The following is a 24,131-nucleotide window of genomic DNA, read 5'->3' as shown; positions in this document are numbered from 1 at the left end:
TTGAAGGGTTTTATGAAAGAGGCTTTAGAAACATGTAATAACATGCAAGCAGAGGACCGAAAGTCAAGCCCATCATGGACTGGTTTATGACCGAAAAGCTACCAAATGTTCGCTATCTACTCAAACAAAACCTATCCACTCAATGCTTTTCCAACCTGTGTGCCAGTTCAGTGCTTGGCTCAGAGGCTAAAAGACGGATCAGTAAATAGTGAGTATTAAAGTTCATAATATTTTTACATGATCTCAGCTAGCTGCTTGTGCTCGTGTTAGCTCTGTTTGCCCAGTTTGCTTTGTATGCTAATGTTAGCACTGCTCGTATTGTGATCTATATGGCTCAGTATGCTGTGCAACTATATAAGACAATGGGTCAGTTATGTTTGCACGCTACCTATCTGTATAAACATAAAACGTCAGATGTAATCTACTTCCCAATCTCAAACAAATAGGTTATAATTTACATTAGTTGTTTTTCTACTAGGGTTCATTTACGATGCGAAGGGAGAGAGACAAAATAAAAGAGCAAACCAACAACCAGAGCCTCCTACAGATAACATCTCTATTATATGTCACCGAATAACCATTTCAGTCAACTTGACTTCCTTTCCGTAAGTTTCTGATGCCAGTAGAGATTAAAGCAGATGAAGACCAGATGAAATCATCTCAAGAAGGACTCAGGAAACAATCGCTGTTTTCTAGACCATGTTGCAATGCAGCAAAGCCACATCTGATTCAACCAACTTAAAGTGGTTACCTCTAAAGTTAGTGGAAATAAGGCACTCTGTAGGGAATTGATGTTGCAATTAAATAAATACATAAATTGTGCAAAAAAAACCTTTTATCATAAAGTAATTTGCAAGTTTGTGTTTTATTTTGGAGGCCAGTTAGAGAGTGTTAAGGTTTTTTGAACGGTGCAATGCTTGCTGAAGTGTTGACATTTGTCTGATGGATGGGTGGATTTTTGAGGGTCTGCTTGCTCCTCAATTTACAGCTTTGTAACACAAAAGGTTTTTCCTTCAAAGGATCAGCTTGCTTTGAGACAAGCAGAGAATAATTGTTGATGTTTTCTTCTTTTTTATTGCTACGCTATCATGCTACTATAAATCTGCATGCCAGTAATTCTAGTACTTAGAAAGTTCAAAACGGGAACTGGACTAGAAAGCTACAGTCAGTGCACCTCTTAAAATAAATGTGCAAGTTCACAAAGTCTTTGTTTTGCATTTGCAACAAATGCATTATGAAAATCTGATCTGAATATAAACCTCTGAATCAGTTTCTCTGAAGTCTGACAGTTACGTTTCTTGTTAAGAACTTTTTAAACAGCTTGTAAGCAGATTCTTGATTCTGCTGACAAATCCTGCTAAAGTTACAGACACGCTGCTAATGAGCTCATTTCACCAGTGATTAAGCAGTTTCCATTCTTGACTTGAAGCTGAGATAACAGGATCCATGCTTCTCTCTCCTACCTCAGTGTTTTATGACAGAAGCACATGTTGGTTTCTGTGTGTGCGCGGGTGTGTGGGCGTGTGTGTGTGCCTGCTCATTTCTTACCATGAACAGCTGCAGCAGCAGCACCAGCAGAAGCAGCAGGCACTGGGCCGCTGGGAATTCTGGGTAGTGGTCAAACCCCGGGCCTCTCCTGCCCCGCTCAGAGCTGAGGTCTCGCTGCGACCTCCGCCCATGGCCAGCTCACCGCCCTCCTGCTCGGCTGGAATCGGACCTGTGTACTGCACAGAGACGGAGACCCAATGTAACGCTCACTTCTGTTACAGTAGCAACACTTCAGCGTTGAGCTGACTAAAGTCTAAACATGAACTCAACTAAAAGTTGTTCAATTGTATTTTTAAAACAAATCTTCAGCAAATTTCACTTCAAGTTTTCAAAATCATTCAACTGGAGATCATTGATGCGCATACTACTGATCAAAGCAGACCTAGAAAGAAAAACTATTTGCGTTTTGTGATGGTGGTTGTAAGTAGAGGTTCAGTGTGCATAAAGAAGAAGCAACAGACAAATCAAAAAAAGCTAAAGCTCAGACTACACCCATAAAAGTCAAAAACTGAATAGTGAGTGGAACATACGGGAGGCTATTAGTTATAGTTGTCTAAATGACAACGACATCAGCACCTTTGCTGAATCTGTGAAAAAAAGGTGTATAAAGTTACAAAGTGCTACATAAATCAGTCTTTCCTGTCCTGTTCTGTCAGTTAATCACCCTGCCATGACCCCATTGAGCTGCTTTTGCAACAAGAAATGGCATATCGGTGACTACTTGTGGTTTCATGGTCAGGATTTCTTGGGGGAGGTGTGAACAGCAGAGTGTCTCATTAGGAAACCTCCACTTTATTTTCTTCGGCTCATTTGTTTACAGATGATATGATTCTGTTCAAGCCCTGATCTTCAGTGGTCATTAATGCAGTTCTCTGTAAAGTCTAAATAAGCCAGGATAAGAGTCAGAGGCCACAGTTTCAACAGACTCCCCCTGGGAGTGTCCCCTCTGACCTGGGAAACCTGGGGAACCCCCATGACAATCTGGTGAACGATGGAGCGAAGCATGGCTTTTCTTGCAGGTCGTCTTCATGTGCTTGCAAAAAGTATTAGTTCCACACATTTTTTAAATATTTTTTTGCAATAACTAGAACTGTTTTTCTGTTCTAGAATTTCTTCCGATTGGGGAGATCTGTCAGACAGGTTATATTTCATTTAACTAAATTCCACTGAGCGGTACTGCAGGAGTATCCAGGAGAGCGTTTCCACATCCAGTAGGGTTAAACCTAAACGGTAATGTTGCGTCATACTAGTGCAATGACAAATGTGACTAGCAAGTCTTGTGATTGTAGCAAACAGTTACATTTTGTGTGACGCCAGTAGCTCTGCCTTAACCGTACCATACTGTTGTCCCATTGGCTAACTGAATGTAATACATAATAATTATGAATCATGAGTAAAAATGAGAAAAACAACCCCATTCTTAAAGTTTATGTTTCTTTACAGTTTGTACCATTATCTGCGGGTTTGCAAAAGGAATCCCTGCCCAGCAGCTAATGCTGTTTGAGCGAAGAAAAGTTTAGAAAGCCTTGCTTTGGAGACTTCTTTGCAGTTTAACCTCCTTTAAAAGGTCTGAAACAATGCGAAGCTGCTAATCTACAATAACTTTGGGTTTAGACCAAAACAGCACTAAAATAATATTATTATGAACAACAGCTAATTGTATGTTTGTTTCCCTCATTTTCAACTCAAGCACTAGTGACTGGAAGGGGAAAGATGCAGTGATAAGTGAGGGCAACACACAGACAGATAAAAGATGTTGGCAACGGGAGTCTAAAAGAGGAAGAACAGGAGATTTTACAAGCAGAGGACTGGAGAAACAAATGGGAGAAAGAGCAACATGATGTTACACAGAGGAAGTGAGAGAGTGGGTATGGAAACAGACGAGGCAATGTGATGCATCATGTGATTGAGCTGAGATCACACATACAAACACACAGATCCTAATGCATATAGATGGACTTTGGAATATGGACTCACTTGGTTTTGTTCAGATTTGAAATATTTGTTCAAAACAGGATAAAGTTTATCTCAAGTTAGACTGCAGGACGTAAGGATATCGATGTGCATCCTTTGCCACTTTCTACACACATTAGATGAGGACAAAGCAACTGTGTCTGATTTTTACTTCTATGTCATTCTTGTTCCCATCAGCAGACTCTGTTCTCTTTGCAGACGGTAAACCAGAACCAATCACAGCAGCAGCTGGTGTGAGTTACTGTGAAAATATACATGATACTTCTTCCAAAAGGTTTCAGACATCATAGGTTAAATAAAGAGAATCATCAATATTAGATACAAGTGAACAATAGTGAAACACCAACAATATATCAAAGGAAGTGCAGTCTTTCCTTTTCCCCTGAAAGTTCCCAAGATACTCCAGGTTAAAGTAAAACAGGAACCTTCGGTCTGGTCGGGATGTTGTTACCTTTCAGGTTTTTAAGCCTCTGGCACCAAAATGAAATTCCTTCGCATGAAATTAGTGGTAACAAGATCTCAAACTGTTAAATCTTCAAACTTTTCTCTTTGAGGTGACTGCTATCTCGTGATCTTTTGTGGCTGTTCCTGATGAAGTTGTAATTGAAGATTCTTCAACTATACTTAAATCATTCTTTTGGCAGAATTTTGGATTTCAACACACAAGCATTGTGCAAATAGAAAACAACCAATGGATAAATGTCTAGGCAACGCTGAGCATCACCACAACAACAGTGCACACTGTCAATAGCAACAGGTAAATGTTGTACTGCTGACTATGCATAGTTTAAGTACTCTCAAACATCTGAAGAGATAAAAAGGTTTGTTGATCAGTTTGAGTTTGTGGCAAAATCTATACAAAATGCAGAATAAATGTTTTTATGGAGTATGAATTTGATGGGAACAGTTTTCATTAAAGTAAAATTAAAATCCTGTCTTAACTTGTTCTCCTGAACTCAATATTGAGGCTCATTTTGTCTTGTGAGTTTAAGGTATAGTTACCCCTCTAGAAATAATTACATTAAAAATAAGGTCAGAGGTGCAGCATTTAACAGACAGAAGATGCGTGGGCAGGCAGGAAGTGTTGGCTGGTTTAGACTAGCAGGGTTTCCTGAAACCCAGATATGAAGTTATTTCACATCAACATGTACAGTCGAAACCAGATGTTCACACGTTGTATGGAAAGACCTGTAGCATTTTTCAACTGTCTGAAAATTATTCTATTTTGGGTCAGTTTGTACCAACACTATGATTCTATGGACCAATCATAGTGTTGGCACTTTTGGGCTTCTGTGCAGCATTTAAAACTGTTGAGCATGATGTGATATGTTGATTTCTTCAAGCCAATATGTAACTTTCAATGGAGCCAAGAGAAATCACATGAGGGGTACCACAAGGTTCAAACCTGGGGCCCCTGTGAGTATCTACATACTCCTGCTAGCCCAGATTACAACCAGTAAAAAAAACCAGAGCAGGAGCGATCAAGAGTCAGCAGACAGTTTCAGCTATAACAGCTAGAAACTAGTGATCAGACCTGAACCTTCAGAGACACAGAGATAATTACAAAATCAGTCTTCTGAAGAACATTAGGTATATGTTGTTTAATGATGGCAGGTTTGTTCATTTGAAGACTTCCAACTGCAGCATGTAGGCAAATATTTTACGCAATCTGGGCAAAAGCAACATCAGAGCACAAAGTCTACAAAATATGAAGGAGCAACATTCACCTCAGCCCATCTGGACATTTGGATTCATGTGTACACCTTCTACAGGTAGATGAGGAAAGGTTTGTGCTGCAGCCATTGTGAAGATAAATAAAGACGGTGAAGCAAGGTCCGTACAACGATCACAACACGTCACAAAATAAACAGCTTCTGTTTTTAGTTTTTTAGTTTCTGTTTAAAAGAAGACGACCAATGGTGGAGTTGCTGACAAATGCAGAGTCTGTGTGAGTTTACTCACTGCAGAAACACACACAGACAGGCATAAAAGTCAAACATAATCAGTCATGTTTAGGTACACACACACACACGCACACAAAGTTTACCTGATATGTCAGAGAAAAGATAGGGCACTCCCTTACCTTCAGTTATCACCCACCCCATCTTATGTAACACAGAGATATCGTGTTGCTGCCTCTGTGTGTGTGAGTGTTTTTGTCAGCGAGTGTCTGAAGCAGAATGAGAGCAGGACTGTACAAAAAGTAGGTAAATTTATCTCTTGGAAAGTGACTGACTGGAGAAACACTGATTAGAAGGTTTTAAATGCCAGAAAGATGATATAAGGGTGAAAAATGTCTGTGATGAAAATGATGAAGAGAAACAAAAACTAAGTAAAGAGATGAAAAATGAAAGAAAACAAAATCCAATGTAATCAGAGGCATCACTTCCTCTTTTACTCCATGCGGATTTTTAGAGTGAGTGTATTTAAAGGGATCTGGGTTGCCGTGTTAATCTGATTAAACTAGGTGACATTTAAATTAGATGGAGATAATTTACATATGTGCACCAAGAGGTAACTAAAAGGGCAGATAATGACTTAATTAAAGGCACAGAATACCTATAAGTGAAGAGAAGAGCAGCTGTGTCTTGTGAGCAGTCTTGTTTTAAAAAGTGAAGTATGAGGAAAAGTGGTGAAACGAAGTGGTGAAACGTCCTGCCGCAGGAATGAACTGATGTATGACTGATATGAACAGTGAAAGAACAGTTTATATCTGCAATAAGTCGGGCATAAAACCAACAAAACTGTTTTGGTTGTAGTGGCAAAGGGGTAAGATTACCAGCAGAGGCATCATTTAGCAAACAAGCATTTCAAGTTCTTCCAAAGTTTAATGTAAACAAAAAAAACTAAATGAAAGATTAGCTACTCAAAACAGCAAATCTAAGCAACGCAATGAAATCGGAGTGATCTATTACCAACCAACACAGGAATTTACTGAATGTATCTCACCAAACTTAAATAATATGATCTTCAGTAGAATAAGTGGGTATAGACAATGCCCACTTATTCGTGATGGAATTGGTTTTATTTTAAAATTATTTCATTGCGCTAGAAGTGTAATGAAATATATCAAGCATGTGTTATTAAAATTCTTTCCATAATGAAGCAGTCCTACTGACAAGTAAAATGTAAAATTGGAATTTTGCCGTTGGGATTAAGAAGATTTCAGATTCTAGATCAAGGTTTTGCCGTAGACAATTCTCCACTTAGAACCTTCAACAAATGGCTGAATGAAGGAAACCCAACACACTGCTGCCAGAAGCGCCGCCCCAGTCTTGATACTCTGGAAAGTTTTTATCCAGAATATCTTTGTAAATTGCTGCGTTGGGTTCCCGGTCTCCTCCCTCTTCTCGCTGACCGCTCGGTTTAGATGGTCAGCCAGCTCCAGAAAAACTCCTACTGGTTCCAACATCATCATCATGTGGTATTTGTGTATAGAATTTTGAGGAGAGATTAATTCAATGCAGCTTGGAATAAGGCTGTAGTGCCACAAAATGTGGAAAAAGTGAAGAACTGTGAATACTTTCCGGATGCTCTGTACGCGTTATGTAGGGAAGAGATGCACACCATCGTTTATAGTGTCTACAAATAGACTTGATGGGAAAATCTGAGGGCACCCTCATTTTGTCTGTCTTTTTTTTGATAGCATTCCGCATTTGTTTGTGAATGACACACAGTCAAATCCGAATGGGAACTATTTTGACTGCAAGGCGAACGACACTACGACAGAAAAACCTTTGTCCTAGAACATGAACTGATGCTTCCTCCATAATCTTTAGGTCCAAATTCCAACTTTTTCATATTTTTCTTACATTTCTCCAGATATTTTCAGCTCCTGAACTCATTTAAATGTTGGGTGTGAACCAATTTAGCATTTAGATGTGGTCTACTGTCCTATATTAATGGGAAAGCCATATCTGGTATATCTTTTCAAAAATATCTGACTTAGTTTAGAAAACAATAACAACAAATAAGCTCATACATGGTGAAAGCTATACAGTAATCACCTTAGTGTTGGTGAACTGGCACACCTCCTGTCCCTCCATGCTTTGGCAGCACAGATGGATTCGCATACCAAGCCAATAAAGCAATATGAAATTCAGATGAAGAGCGAGACTGACAGCCGGAGCCTTTTTTTGGTACAGCGTGTCCATCCGTCCACCAGCTCACACACGTTCCACACACAGCTGCAGCTAACAGCAGGCTTTAAGTAATGAAGCGCTCATTTTCAGTATTAATCTGAGAGATTACGCATCTATAATCTCTCCACCTGATTGCCAGCAGTCCACTGAGTGACGACTCACGATCACAGATCAAAAGACAAATGTAGGAGTTGAAAGAGAAAATGTTTGATTTCTTTGACAGTTTTTTTTTTTTAATGTTGGAAAAAGCAGGAGACGAAAACATGATGAAAGTTTCCTATAATTATTATCCACTATGTTAGCAGTAAAAATACATTCACATAGCTCAAGAAAGTTTGAGCTCATTCAATCAAAGCAAAAATGCTTTTGTCAAGTTAGCAAAAAAAAAAAAAAAAAAAAACTAACAGCACATAGGTTTCTATTAAACCTATGGAAGTACAAACAGCTGGTATCCACTAATACTTGAGAGCTCAGAAATGCTTCAAACTGCTTAGTTTAACAGTTCAAACACCAAATATTCCTCCAGTCACACTGCCATCAAGTATTTCAGCTTCTCAAGCTGCACTTTCTGATATCATATTTTTGATATGCCCCAAAACAACAAAAACAAATCTGTCCACAGACAAAACCTTGAATACAGAACCAGGAATAGGCAAGTGACCACTGTTTGCAAATATCAGTGGACATGAAGTAAAAACGTAGATCTGAAATTGATTAAATTAATCAAAATCCATTCCTTTATGCATAAAAGCTACTGTAAAATAACTGTTTTCACACCTTAATCATTTATTTTGGTTCAAATCAGTTAACAAGTTTGTATCTTTTAACTTTTTCCAGAAGTTTGGTTTCTATTCACACCAAGAAAACCAAGTGAACCTGCAGCTACAAACCAGGTGAAAACATTCAGTCTACTTATTAATCAGAAGCTAAGCTAGAAGAAAACACTGAGTTTCATTACATCATGTAGTATTTCATTTCTTACCTTCACAGTTTTAGCTTAATGAATCCTAAGTTAAGGTGTTGCACTTTTTGCTTCAGACATATTGGAATAGGGTGACCGTTTTCATCTGCTAGATCAGGGGTCTGCAAATTTAGGCTCTGTGCATCACCCAATATATTAAATATAGTACAACTATTTACATGCAGTTCTTATTTGAACCAAAATCCTGCATCTTTCTCATAACGATAAGCTGGTCTCCATTTGGTTTTCTAAACCGTTGTTGCGTTCTTATAAAAGAACGTTGTGTTCTTATAAAAGAATGCAACGTAAGTAAGTTTTTATAAGTAATTCTGCTTATAAAAGCTGTCTGGATTTTCCTAAATGACAAAAACACGAGATTATGAAGATTTTCTTTTCTTTTTAAAGAAAAATCTGTAATGAATCATAATTAATCAATACTATGATGGGAATTGAAGCTTCCATCACCAGGACTTGGCCAGTTTTGAGGCTGCAGTTGGTATAACTGCTTTTTAGCAAACTTATGATTTTTTGAAATAAATTACATGTAAACATTTTCAATGTTTATTGCTATGAAAAACCTGAATCATTAAAATGTTAAGAAATCTAATTTTATAATGAATACTGTTTAATGTGCAATCACTTAACATTATTGTTATGCTATTTGGGTGAATTGATTGTCAGTAACCAGGGAGACTGGCTGCTTTCTAGACATAAAAACCATTTAAAGTAACCGATAGCTGCTGCCCAGGATCATTCTATTCTGGTTCAGTCAGAATTTCACAGTTTTTGTTGTTTTTCCAGAGAGCGCAGGTTTCAGGGAGTCGGAGCCAAATGCAGCGCAGTGAAGAGGAACAAATAGTTGAAGGAACTGAACTTCTCCAACCTCCTGCCCTGACATGTTGGGCTCTGATAGAGCTCTGCTAATGTCCCATTAAAACACACACACACACACACACACACACACGCTGAGCTGCTTTTCTGCTTGATCTATCCTCTTCATTTTTCACTGAAAACTTCCCACAGACCACCTTGCTTTCCCACTTTTCAACAGTCACACAGTGAAGCAGACGCGCATAAGTGGCTCCATAAATCCAGCTTAGCACTGCATCGAGGTGACACACTTCATGTTTTTCACCACAAACCAAATCACCCTCCACATTCAATTCGAGCCCTTATAAGGAGAAGTCTGTTTAAGGACTAAATGCACACAATTAATATTCAGTTTGTCACACGTGAGAAACTTAGAATACGTTAACGTGGGGCAACATGCACACAGTCCCTCCAGACTACAACTACCAACAAGCCAGAACAAAACAAGCTCTTTGGCTCCTTTGACAAAAAATACATTTAAAAAAATGTCCAGCTTTAAAAGGAGATTTTCAAACAAGTTGCTGTCCAAGCCAAAAGATGCCATTTGGTCATAGGAAGTTCAAGTTTTACAATCTGGTGGTAATTTCCTGGATGGAACGATCAACTTTAACATTAAAACCACATGATGTTTGTCATGGACAACATATGAGATTTTTTTTTTCTTTTCCTGAACTACCTTGGAAAATCTGTGACCCAACTGAGGAAAGTAGAACCAAGCAGAGAGAATCTGATGGAACATGTTAATATGTTTAATGTATCAGCCTTAAATACGAAGCTGCAAGGATTAATGAATCAGAAACCGAGAACGTTGTCCAATTTAAATATTAATAATGATATAATTTCAAAGTATATCACAATAATAATAAAGCCAGATGAGAGGTTCTACAATTAATTGCATCCTGGTGGCACAATTTTCGATCCATCAGTGCACCAACTCTATGTGCTGAGCTACGAGGTCAAAAACTTCAGCGGTAAAGCTCACCAGAGAGACGACACAAGCCTGGACCAGCGAGGGTTTACTGAATGACAGAGCGAACAGATGTCTCTTTTTGTGATGTCTGCTCTTTCCCCGGTGCTGATTCTGTGCGACGACATGCCTCACCCTCCAGCAGAGAAGGAAGAGACGAGAGGCGGCCCGGAGCAACAGGAAAAGACGGGGAGGGATGAAGACACCGAGGCAGGAAACAGTCAGAGGCGTTGTGACACACAGGGCTTCTTGGTTTCTTCACGAAACTTGATGAATCAGACTGGGTGTCCACAGAAACACCCACACACACACACACACACACACCCCAGCAGCCAGCACCATGTGGGCCGAGCTAAGCTTCGTTTGCATCAATAAAAGCAAATCAGTAAAAAAAAAAAAAAGTCAGCGTTTACATTCCAGCTCCATCTGAACTTCTAGACTAGACTTGTTAATGTTGGTTCCTTTCACAACCACAGAATAATTTATAACCTGCCTTATCTTCAAGCTAAAGAAAACTCTGGAATCCATGGAACATGTTGGAAAGCTTTTCAACAAATATGACCAGGTGTTAGGTTTCATGTGAAGCAGTTAACACCTCCAAAACTAGAAATGATCGATTGTCTTAAATCTCTACTCCATTGTTCACATCTTTATTGCTTAAGATGCCGGCAGGTGTGGATATTTAAAAATGATAAATGAAACTGTTAAATATTCTTCTAAATCACTGACTGACACTTTTCTGAGAATGTGTAAAGAAAAGGAACATCCTTTCAGCTGAACCAGCTGACAAAAATGATAAACTGCAAGTGACTCAAGTATTTTTATAAATATGCCAAAACTGTGCAAACAAGTTGTTTTACAAGCCAATATTCAAACTGTGGAATCTGCAGCTTCACTGTGACTTCCTACTAAATGAACATGAAGTTAAAATTCACATCATCAAATTTAATGTCATGTTAAACAGTGATCCAACTGGTGTCACAATGTAGACACTAAGTGGCGCTTTACAAGAAACCTACAGCATTTACTTAATGTCTTGTGATGCAGGGTAATTTAACATTTGTTACACTCTGGTAGAGCAGCACAATATGTCAATTCACACATGCTGACACTATTGTAGACACTTATGGCTTGCCATATACACCCAACTTCACTGAGCACATATCCCTGCAAATGTGGTGTCAGTGGGTGCGTTTCTATTAACTATAGAATTGCACAAATTGATTTTATAAAAATAAATTTGCTTAATGGAAACATTCTAAAAAATAACTAGTTTTTGTACAAGCATGATGTGATTTTCGGCCATATTGAAGTAGATGTTACGTAAAACTGCAATGGAAACACTTTTAGTGATGGATATTTAAAAAGCAGCAATTAGAAAAAAAGAGAGAATGTATAGACAATACACATGCTAACATTTTTGTTGCAATTGAATTGAGATTTCACACATTAAATCAACTCATCTGAAGAAAACAGGAGCAAGAAAAGGAAGAGGTGCAGTAGATTTACCAGTACATCCGCCATGCCGTGAGGGTGGGCAGTCTGTTAGCGTGTGAGTCGTCAGGGATGTTAGCAGGCTGGACACATGCATGTCATCCCCCCTTCTTCCTCGGACCTCTCCTTTACAAACACACGCACCCAGACACACACACACACACAAACACCCCTCCACACACACACAAATGAGTCCACAGACATGCATTCACACAAAATAGCCAAACACAAGCGCACATGATGCAAATGTATTGTAAAATAAAAAAAATTACCACAAAACAAAAGTTCCACACATGAAGGAGCACGCCCACACACACACACGCGCCCACACACACACACACACGCACAGCAACAGATGAAACAGCCACAACATGCACCAGAACCCCAATGATAAGAACATGGGTGTCCACCGGCAACAGCACACACACACACACACACACACACACACCCACACACACACACACACACACACACACACACACACAGAAACAAAGGAAGAGAAGAAGAAGGCCACAGTGAATGTGTGTCCCAACTCAAATATGGTAAATTAATCACAATAAGATTTCATTTCAGTTATGTACAACTTTTGGTTTAAAAAAAAAAAAAGTCATGACTCTCCTATATATCCCAAACCTGTCCTCTTGGTTTTTCTGACATTTCTTTTCTTCCAGATACCAAGTCAAGGATCCATCAGGTATTGTGCTTGCATTCCACTTTTGCTAAGTATAAAAACAAGAAAATCTGTTTTTACTAATAAAAATGTGGGAACTGTATTGTATGTTTATAAAGACCATTTGGTGAAAATGTAGCAGCAATTCTTGTGTCTTTGCACATTTCTAATTATTCTGTTAAAAAGAAAGACAGACATTAAGGAGTTTTGCTTTTATACACAATATTTTGTCACTAGTGGCCTTCATCATTAGTAGTTGGACAGGGTAGAGAAAGGAAGATAAGGCATGCAGTGAGTGGTCCAGGTCTGGGAATCGAAACCATAATCCATAGTGGATTATGTGTTCGGAGCTAATCTTCAACTTTTTAAGAATTTTTAACATGAAGATCCAGTTTATTTTTCTAAACCAAGGCTCAAAAACCAGGAATTTTGGCAATCAAAGAAAAAAAGAAACATGTATATGGTGGCCATGCGGCTCGGGCGGTTGCTGAGGCAAAAACTCGGGCGTGGGAGGAGTTTGGAGAGGCCATGGAGAAAGACTTCCGCACGGCTTCGAGGCGATTCTGGTCCACCATCCGGCGTCTCAGGGGGGGGAAGCGGTGCAGCACCAACACTGTTTATAGTGGGGATGGTGTGCTGCTGACCTCTACTCGGGACGTTGTGGGCCGGTGGGCAGAGTACTTCGAAGACCTCCTCAATCCCACCAACATGCCTTCCACTGAGGAAGCGGAGCCTGGGGACTCTGGGTTGGGCTCTCCAATCTCTGGGGGCGAGGTCGCCGAGGTGGTTAAAAAGCTCCTCGGTGGCAAGGCCCCGGGGGTGGATGAGATCCGCCCGGAGTTCCTTAAGGCTCTGGATGTTGTAGGGTTGTGTTGGTTGACGCGACTCTGCAATATCGCATGGACATCGGGGGCAGTTCCCCTGGATTGGCAGACTGGGGTGGTGGTCCCCCTGTTCAAAAAGGGGGACCGGAGGGTGTGCTCCAATTATAGAGGGGTCACACTCTTAAGCCTCCCTGGCAAGGTCTATTCAGGGGTCCTGGAGAGGAGGGTCCGTCGGATAGTCGAACCTCGGATTCAGGAAGAGCAGTGTGGTTTTCGTCCTGGTCGTGGAACACTGGACCAGCTCTACACCCTCAGCAGGGTCCTGGAGGGTGCATGGGAGTTCGCCCAACCAGTCTACATGTGTTTTGTGGACTTGGAGAAGGCGTTCGACCGTGTCCCTCGGGGAGCCCTGTGGGGGGTTCTCCGGGAGTATGGGGTACCGGGCCCTTTGATACGGGCTGTCAGGTCCCTGTATGACCGGTGTCAGAGTCTGGTCCGCATTGCCGGCAGTAAGTCGGGCTCGTTTCCGGTGAGAGTTGGACTCCGCCAGGGCTGCCCTTTGTCACCGATTCTGTTCATCACTTTCATGGACAGAATTTCTAGGCGCAGCCAAGGTGTTGAGAGGATCCGATTTGGTGGCCTCAGGATCTCATCTCTGCTTTTCGCAGACGATGTGGTCCTTTTGGCTTCATCAGATCGTGATCTGCAGCTCTCGCTGGATCGGTTCGCAGCCGAGTGTGAAGCGGCCGGGATGGGGATCAGTGCCTCCAAATCCGAGGCCATGGTCTTGAGCCGGAAAAGGGTAGAGTGCCTTCTCCGGGTCAGGGGGGGTGTCCTGCCCCAAGTGGAGGAGTTTAAGTATCTCGGGATCTTGTTCACGAATGGGGGAAGAAGGGAGCGGGGGATCGACAGGCGGATTGGCGCAGCGTCTGCTGTCAAGCGGGCGCTGTACCGGTCCGTCGTGGTGAAGAGAGAGCTGAGCCAAAAAGCGAAGCTCTCGATTTACCGGTCGATCTACGTTCCCACCCTCATCTATGGTCATGAGCTTTGGGTCATGACCGAAAGAACGAGATCGCGGATACAAGCGGCTGAAATGGGTTTTCTCCGTAGGGTGGCTGGGCTCTCCCTTAGAGATAGGGTGAGAAGCTCAGTCATCCGGGAGGGACTCAGAGTAGAGCCGCTGCTCCTTCACATCGAGAGGAGCCAGTTGAGGTGGCTTGGGCATCTGGTCAGGATGCCTCCTGGACGCCTCCCTGGTGAGGTGTTCCGGGCACGTCCCACCGGGAGGAGGCCCCGGGGAAGACCCAGGACACGCTGGAGGGACTATGTCTCTCGGCTGGCCTGGGAACGCCTCGGGATTCCCCCGGAGGAGCTAGAAGAAGTGGCTGGGGAGAGGGAAGTCTGGGCCTCCCTTCTGAAGCTGCTACCCCCGCGACCCGACCTCGGATAAGCGGAAGAAGATGGATGGATGGATGGATGGATGTATATGGTCATTAATCAGTTTATGGTGATCACACGCACAATGTGTCCATCAAATATGCATGATTCAAAATCATTTTGGTCATCATGAATTGGAGAAGGTTTTTTTTCCTATAAAGCAGAATAAAGCTGGAGTTTGAAAGCAGCTGCCCTTTAGATAGTTCAGCTTTAAAATCCCACATTGAAACCATGAGACAGAGATTAGTAGCAAGGCTGTTGCTCATCAAGCCAATTAGCTTGAATACAGAAAGCTAATGATGCTAGAAGTTATTTAGAGAGAAAAAGAAAGGCTGTCGATGCAGATTTCCTGAGCTGAGATTTACTGCAAGACATTTTTAATTGTTCTTGTAAATTCAGGACTTTTTAAAAACTTTTCCTGAGTGATCTCAGTGCATTTCACCCGGTTCTGAATAACAGGTGGAGAAGTTTCCTCTCATGTTTTCTTCTTAACTGCTGCTTCGGCGAGAAAAGAAGATTAAACACAACTAAAACATATGTGACGTCTAAAAACCAATTATGTACAGAATAGAAACTAAAACTAAAGGAGACAATGACTGACAGATAAGGTGTGGAAAAGAGAAAAGCAGGAAATATTTGTGTGAATTAAGATTACTGATCGTACAGCAGTCATGATCGTCATCTGCGTCTGTTTCAGACTCGCAGAAAAACAAGTTTCTCTGAAAATTCTACCACACAATTTTAGACCGACACCAAATAACGTTCCCACCTTGTCTATGACAGCGCCGAGTTGTATTCACAGCAACAGACAAATGACATCTTAAACTGTTCAAATTTACACCTTACAAAATGTACAAATATAAAAAAAATATTTAAAAAATTTAATACTTCTAGGTAAATTTTAAACATCATTAAGTTTCAAAGGTTAATCGTCATAGATCCAATGCTGGAATTAAAAATCCCAAGTACCTGACAAATTGAAGAATTTATAGTTTTGCTTTAAAAAAAAAAAGGGCCTCAAATGCATCTTGTACTGTATGTAGCTAAATTTGGGGATTAAAAAAACAAAAAAACCCAGGAGTGAAATCTAAATGTAGTACACTGACTGCCATTTATGTTTTAATACAATCATAAGACTGTAAATGAGTAAGAATTGACCAATTTTCTGTGGAGCAACATGCATAAATATTAATAAAATAATTCAAACTGGTACAGTGGACCCCAGGATTCGCAGTGGTTAAGAACCACAACCAAATACTTCAGACTCCCTCCAAAAATGTGCATAAGTGCCTAGATTAATAGTTCAAGCCCCAAATATACTGTAAAATCAATTAATACAGTGAAAAACTGCCGCAGAAACCAACATCCAGGGCTTTCCTTCCTGCTGTTGTGGGTATAACCAATCAGCTGGAAGGAAAATGAATGGCACTCCTGGATTGGCTGCTTAGCAAGCGCCAGCCAATCGCATGACAAGAAGCATTGTTAAAAGGTATTTCAGCTTTTCCTTTTATGGTTAATGTTTGTTACATTTCTCAGTAAGACTAAACGTGAACTCCCAGTGCAGGTTTGGATTCTCAATCTTGCCTTCAAAGTGTCAAACTTTCTCAATGTCCTTTACAGTGACGTTACTTGAAACTTAAAGTTTTTTCTTTGGACTTTGACCACTCTTCATTCATTTTCAGTCCAGTAATTGGCCACTGACAGATGACTGCAGATATGAATCTCTGCTGTCTTCAAATAACACAAATTTAGCAGAAGCATGATATAAAATGCATCTTTAGGCTGTTTTTTTAACAGTGACTTACAAACTATAACACAATTTCTCCTCCTGTGTCCAACCTTTCATTTGTTTTTAAGTTTTTATGGTAAAGACTTCACTCTTAAGAACTGCTGCCTATAGGCCTGGTGCTTCTTATTTTGGTGACTTGCTGCACATTAAGGACTTTTGTAAATGACTTCATTTACAAAAGTCATTGTAGTAAAAATATCTATTCAGAAAGTACTAAAAAAAAAAGCAGAAAAAAATTCTACCTCAAAGAAGCTTGTAGATCAGGGGTGATCAAGTCCAGCCCTCAAGAGCTACCATCCTGCAACTTTCAGACGCTTCCCTGCTCCAACACACCTGAATCAAATCAATGGCTCATTAGCAGGTCTGTTCAGAGGCGGTAATGACCTACAAGTTGTTTGCCAACCGCCATAAAACAAAGAAGAAGAAGAAGAGGTCTGTTCAGAGCTGATCCTGGTCTGTTGGAGTAAAGATGCATCTAAATGTTGCAGGACGGAAGCTCTTGAGGACTGGACTTGAGCACCCTTGATGTAGATCACAGGTGTCAAACTCCAGTCTTCAAGGGCCGCTGTCCTGCAGTTTAGATGTGCCACAGGTACAAAACACTGGAATGAAATGGCTTAATTACCTCTTCTTCCTGTAGATAAGTTCTCCAGAGCCTTGCTAATGACCTAATTATTCTATGCAGGTGGTGCAGCAGAGGCACATCTAAAATTTGCAGGACACTTGAGGACTGGGGTTTGACACCCCTGATGTAAATCTACCGATTGAGACTTTGAATGGTTAGAAGAGAAACCGAGAAACCTTTGAAGTTCAAGGTCAGTGCTGGTTTGAGAGTTTTGAACAGTTTTGTGCATCACTACTAACAAGCAGACAAAAACATTAGGACCAATAAGAACTGCAAATCAGGAGGGAGGAGAATGCAAGAAAGAGATGAAGAGGGAAGGAGATGACCAACTTGAGAAAGAGGAAGTAGGTAACAGACAAAATGAAGAAAGAGCCAGGAAGAGGAAGTGTGAACCAACTGGCAAGAACAAGAAGAAAAATACTTTGAGTCTTCCTGAAGTCACTGAAGACATGCACCACAGAGTGACAAAGAGGTGCTTTAATAATAGTAATAAATACAACCTGCTTTGTTCTGAAAAAGTCAAAGTGACAAACAACCTTAACTTTTACATTTGCAAACCAATTTCATTTTACTTTTTAATAATTCCCTCGCAGTTTTTGGACTGTGCTTGTAATCTGACTCTGCCACAGGAAGGAGCCGGAGAAACACAGATTTCTGAGGATAAAGGGACATGGCTGCTGACATTTGATAGCCAGGAGTTCCTCCTGCACAGACCCACCAATCTGAAAGAGATGTACTTCCAACTCACTCTGTCAGGTCTTCCTCTGTTCTTTAACCCAAAATTCATCTCCTTGTTCACCCAAACACGCTTAGTATTACTTTATTAATGATCTTAGATTAGATCAGCTGTAAAATCTGATTTATTTGCTCAGATTAAACATATTTTAACACAACAGCACATTTGTTTCTGCTTTCTGTCTCTTCCTGTTGAGAAGAAACCAATTAAAGGCTTTAACCTTATATGGTTATAAATAGGCTTAAAACAAGAATCCTACAAATTCCTAGAGATGAGGTATTCCACGTGTTTTGTCAGTTTGGGCCTTAACATGCTTTAAAGGACATTGAAGTTCCCATAATTAGCCACAAACACAAAAATAGCATGGTTTGTGACTGAAGTTTAGTTTTCTCTAAGAAAATGCACTAATTCATAGACCAGGTCAACTTTCTGACCTGTAATCTGTTGCATCCAGGAAACGTTGTAGTTCTAAAAGTTTCTCCTAGTAGAAAAAGAACATGTCCAATAACTTCTTTAGGAAACGTTGTACATATTTAGACGATGCAGGAAGGTGATAATAAATGTGGCATATATATGGATAAATATTGTAAATGGAGAGAATACAACTACAGTGGATCCCTGGTTAACAAATGCATAAGACCTGCAAATACTTGAGGCCCCCATTAAAAGGGTTCAAAACTGCCTAATTTAACAGGTAAAACATCAAACATACCTAAATATCTATTAATGTGCACAGTGGAAAAGGTCTACTATACTATAAAAACTCTATGGTCTTCCTTATCTCTGCTGTTTGTGCATCAAGGAAAATAAGAGGTGCTTAACAAGTAGAAGCCAATAGTGTGCCAAGTAGCAGTCTGCCAAGGTATCTGAGTTTTCCAAGTTTCTTTTTGAATATTTTAGATATGCTGCATGAAAAAAATCTGCAAGTACAAAACTGTTCACTAATACTGAACTACAAATAGACGAGGGGACTATAAATATGTAATATTGCATTTGTACAGTTCAACTTTTATCATTTCTATTTGAAAATGCAAACAGAAACCTCACAGCATCTGCAGTGCTTGACTGCATTTAACCTATGGAGGCTCTCACCAACCTCCACCTAAAGATTCAATATGGCTGCCGCAGGAATAATGTGTAGTGATGGTTGCAGGAAAAACTGTGTATGAACTTAAATCCAACACATTTACAGTCCTGCACAACATCTACCAGTGAACATGCTGTTACAAAGTTCAATAGCAGCTCATAAATTGGTACAAAAATGTGCATGTCCTACTGACTTTCCCAACTTCCAACTGGAACACATTTACGGTTGGGGTGACGTCATTCCCAGATCAGAGGTAAACACAACGCATCATAAGTCTTGTTATGAGTTATGAGTGTCTATTGCACTTCTGAAAACTTTGCATAGAAACCTTTGTTCTGCTCATTGCTTAAGGAAGTGTGAAAACAACATCTATCAGCAGGGGGCGACTTTAAGATATTTCAATGTTATTAGTTCTCAATTCTTCTCAAGAAGACAGATTAATGAAAACTATGTTAAATACAATGCTTTAAGCACATATTAGACAAGAGTAGACTAGTAAGTAAAATTATGTGTGAGATATTAACATTTTTATCATAATTTTTTATTAAAAATCAATAAAGATAAACAAACTGATGTACAGTGGTTTTAGTATGTAGGTCTAAAAAGGTTAGATGTGCTTCTACTGCATTTTCAGTGTAATTTTGGTTCATCATCAGCCCTAAAAAAAAGAAGTGGCCATTAAAATTCTTTCTACATTAACGCTGGCCAACTGCAGTCAACAAGAGTCAGGGTCGAGAATGTTTTAGATGTTACCCTGGCTCAGCAAAACTGAATCAAATGAAGGATTTATTACCAGGCCGCAGCAGAAGTCAATGAAAAGCTGAAGAGCTAATTTAGCCATTAATCCAACTGTGGAGCAGGGACATCTAAAACGGCTCTTAAAGGTTGGAGAAGGACGCATGTAGTCTAAACGGTCAGTCCAAATCCAACAGTACGTAATTCTGCTTTCATAGCGCCTTACATTTTTACTGCGTTCCCAAAGGTGAAGTGTAGCTCCACACCATGAAGGGCACCACCATGTTTTACTCTAGACTACAGTTACTGTTAGACTCTCCTATCCTCTGTTAAAAAATGTTGTGATCACTTAATATTTGCTCGAACAGGTATGAAATGGAAATGCATAGGTAGAAAATATATATGCAAATTAGCAAGGGGCAAATTGACTCATTGACGGATTAGAAAGAAACTACATCACAGCCAGTTTTAAAGTCTAACCAAGTCTAGACTGGTAGTAGGATCCACTGTGTTGTGAAAAAGTCACTCCCTGGATATGATGGTATGCCAGACATTATGGGATAAAAAAACTTACATTTTGTCTTGTCAGTCCACAGAATATTTCCTCAAAAGTCTTGCAGATCATTTATATAGGATTTTTAAATCTACAGTACACCTTTGTGTTCTTTCTGAGCCGCAATGCGTCGCCTTACATCTGTCTCGTGGATGCCATTTTCGTAAAGTCTTTTCTTAGCTCTGAATCATGAACACAAACCTAAAGGAGTGAAGGCTGTAGGGTTTTGGATGTTGCTCTGGGTTACTTTAGCACCTCCTGGGTGAGTCGGCGCACTTTTGGAGTAATTTAGGTTGGCCGGTCATTCCTGGGAACATTCACCACCAATCAGTGTTTTCTGACCTTTATGATCCTTTCGAAACCAATGGATAAACAACTTTGTTTCTCATCCGTTCTTCAATATTTTTAGATTGAGGCATAATGTGTTGCTTTAAGAGACCTTTAATGTCGTCAGAAAGGTATTAATTGTAGTGCTATCTTGAATCTACAGGTCTGGCAGTAACCAAACGTCAGTGTGGCTAGTGAAATTGAACTAAGCCTGACATAAATTTGGTTAAAGTTACTGTTTGGTCCACTTTAATCCAAACCTAGTTTGTCTATTCAGAAAGTCTGGCTCCTTTAGGGAGCTGTGAATGTGCAACTGAATTCTGATATGGACCAAGAAAAGCAAACTCTGGTCGGCCTACAAACCTACAGTACAGACCAAAAGTTTGGACACACCTTCTCATTGAATTCAATGAGAAAGTGTGTCCAAACTTTTGGTCTGTACTGTAGGTCTCGGTTCAGTTGAAGTGAATTCTGATTCGAATGCATATGTGAACGCCAGCCAGACTGGAGATAGCACCAAAAGCAGGAAGAGGACCACAGCGTATGGCATTCTGGGTAAATACAACCAAAATCAATGTGCAAGTAGCGCTAGCGGAAGAAATAGCTCGTGGTCTTTTACCAAAGACAAAAGAGAAATCTGACAAACACCACTTTGTTTTTATTTACACTTCCTGCAGAAGGGAGCTGTGCCGAGTGTGTTCTTCAGTGGTTCTCGGTGCAGCCTGTGGTGGTGCAGCGCCACCACCACAGGTTGGGGGCAGGTTTTTTAAAGGGTTTTGTTCATTTGACACAGTGTAGTGTGAAAGTGAACCACACCAACTGAAAATGTAACAAATGTTGCAATTTGAAAACACCCTCAAATGTTTTCACATAGCGCCAGATCTCCTCTTACATCATCATATGAAAACCTATTTACTAAGAATATATTTGTCTAATGACACATTTTGTTTGATGATCTGAAACATTGCAGAGAAAGTAAACAGAAAAAAACGGATGCACATTCTTTTTCAGGAAGATGTTATGGAGACAAAAAGGTGGCAGCCACACGTGTACACACTGTCCTTTTATGAGCCGGTCACCTACAACACATACTAATGTCTCCTGAGGACAGGAAAAAAAGCTCACTTTATGGTGCAACAATTAACTCATCCGACTGACGTTTCTCTTTTTTGATACTTATCGTCTTACTGTTACACGCAAAACCTTTTGAAAGTTCATTAAAATGAATGAAAACTGGTGCACAAATATAGTTAGAGTGCATGACAGTAACTTTAAAGCAGAGAAGTTGATCTATAGTTTTCTAATGTTTCTCAGAAACTAATCGACAAGACGTGACAAGTGACAGAATGTCATAAAACTGATGGAGAACCAAAGTGCCTTTGGTGCTTTTTCCTAATGAGCTGCTCGTGTTACATGATACAGAAATAAAAGCCGTCAAAGAAGAGGTGCGAGACTGGACGGCCCCCGCAGGAGTCCTGGAGTCAAGTGTCATTAAGAAAAGCATTTAAATTAGGCGGAAAGGGCCGAAGAGAGAGACTTCTGTCGCCTCTTTCACTTCATCTTTACCTCCACAGACTAACTACTGCAGAAAGCGAGGAGGTGAGAGAGGGAGGAAAGGACGTAGCGGGTTGGGGGAATGAGGGAAGGAATCAAGGAGACCGACCTTTCCCTTTCCACCGCGCAGCGAGGAGAAGCCCCGCCGCGGAGCCCTCAGAGCGGCCAGGTTAAACTGGAACCAGCGCCCCCTTCCACTCTTCCACTCCTCCACCCCACTTTCCGTGTTCCAGCCCGTTCCACGAGCCGAGCAGATACTCACAATCTTGGCATTAATCAGGTCCGGAGGGCGGTATCCGCTGCGCTTTCGGAGACACATCCGCGTGAGGTTTTTATTTTTTCTTCCTCAGCCGCCCCGTACCACCAGGTTTGGTGCGGTTATTTTATTATTTAATTAATTTTATTTATTTATTTATTTTTTTCAAATAGCCTGACTCAGTCGCTGAATCGGAAGAAGAAGGAGACCTCCTCCTCCTCCTCCCCCTTCTGCTGCTCTCCTCCTGCTCGGGTTTTTCCCAGAGAGAGAGAGAGAGTGCGATAGAGAGACACCCGCGGAGAGTGCGCGTGCGAGAGAGGGATCGAGATCACCGCCCCGGTGGACACGGGCGGCAGAGCGCATGCGCCGAGCCATACGTCCTTCCAAGCAGGGGACCCGGGGTTTTCTTTAGTAAAGCTACTTTAAGCGTGTTTTCTAGATACGTATTTCCCTCATAAGCACTGTAGACATCATTAATATTTTCCAAAACTTATCTAAGAAAAGTTTCAATAACTAAATATTTGTTGCACAAAAGCATATTTACTTGCAAAACACATAAATGTGCTTTATTTTTATTACAAATGCTTGTATACGTACCAAAAATATAAGATAGTAATAGGATTTCGTCTTAGCTTTCTACTTATTGTTTTTTTTAAAGTTATGTTTTCAGTGCATTGTGCTGTGGGAGGTAACACCAAATATGTGTAGAAAAATGGCCTATTCTTTTTTTTGTTATTATTCTTAAGGGATATCTTTATATTCAAAACATAATGCAGCTTGAGAAGCTGAAATATCATGGCACAATGCTGCTTGACATGGTATAGGCTGGCATTTAAAAGGCAGCCAATCAAGGAGCACCATCCATGTCATGGTATGAACGAATGCAACCATGACAGAGCCACTACCGTGTTTTGCAATTGGCTGCAGACACTTGCTGTTAGAACTCTCCTTGTTGTTGCAGCGGTTTCCACAGTTGAGCTCATAACCCCACAGAGTCTGAAACACAGTCTGACATCAGGTCAGATTAGAAAGTGAATGCTGTAATAATCTTTGTTTAAACAGATAAAACCTCACTGATGTCCTTTTCAAGAGGCAGGTGGTAAGATATTAGCAATGTCTACAAGTATCAGCATTTACATTCACGCAGTGACATTAATTAATTTAGCTTTGAAAGCATCAGAGCATGAACACTAATAGCATGTGCGGTTGCACCTTAATTTATTTGGCTTATTTGGTGTGAGAAGTTATTCTCAGATCCTCTGTTGGGTTTTGTCTAGATTTTTCTTGTCACTTTCTTTATGAAATGACATTTGAATTGCTTTTATATCTCATTTTAATTGTGACAAAATGTCGTTTCACAGACATTTTTACAAATATACTGCACACTTTGCACATTTTCTATATGTTGGTCTCGACAAATAATTGCATATTAGTGCAGAACAATGTAAAGTATTATAAAATCTATCAATTCGGCATGTCCTGTTGTTTCTAGATGCTAGAAATGCAAAATTTTCAACAGGCTTTGTGTGAAGTGCCTAAAATATGATTTAATTTAACTTTAGAAAGTCTTTTATGCCCCAAT

The 24,131-nt window shown here is 40.4% G+C and overlaps 1 protein-coding gene and 1 long non-coding RNA gene across 7 annotated transcripts in view; one reads left to right on the top strand and one right to left on the bottom strand.

Moving 5' to 3' along the window:
• The window catches only part of rgs19 (regulator of G protein signaling 19), a 27,848-nt gene extending 5,086 nt beyond the window's left edge, over positions 1–22,762 (bottom strand). For 2 of the 6 annotated variants that reach the window (XM_028010937.1, XM_028010938.1), the window contains exons 1-3: positions 11,972–12,076; positions 10,478–10,598; positions 1,549–1,724 (exon numbers count right to left, since the gene is read on the bottom strand). In XM_028010937.1, the coding sequence (XP_027866738.1) occupies positions 1,549–1,724; positions 10,478–10,598; positions 11,972–11,979 (305 nt within the window). In that variant the 5' untranslated portion in view covers positions 11,980–12,076. Of the gene's footprint in view, positions 1–1,548; positions 1,725–10,477; positions 10,599–11,971; positions 12,083–22,402; positions 22,526–22,555 lie in introns of those variants that run through there. The other 4 variants (XM_028010940.1, XM_028010943.1, XM_028010941.1 and 1 more) reach the window with 4 other exon arrangements.
• Positions 22,485–24,131, top strand: LOC114140752 (uncharacterized). Its single transcript, XR_003594665.1, has 2 exons — positions 22,485–22,616; positions 22,723–24,131. It is a non-coding gene; the product is annotated as an uncharacterized LOC114140752 (long non-coding RNA).

Source organism: Xiphophorus couchianus, chromosome 24 (assembly GCF_001444195.1).
Source record: "Xiphophorus couchianus chromosome 24, X_couchianus-1.0, whole genome shotgun sequence".
NCBI classification, from domain to species: Eukaryota; Metazoa; Chordata; class Actinopteri; order Cyprinodontiformes; family Poeciliidae; genus Xiphophorus; species Xiphophorus couchianus.
The sequence above is the reverse complement of the archived record's forward strand: the minus strand, read 5'-3'. Positions and strand labels throughout refer to the sequence as shown.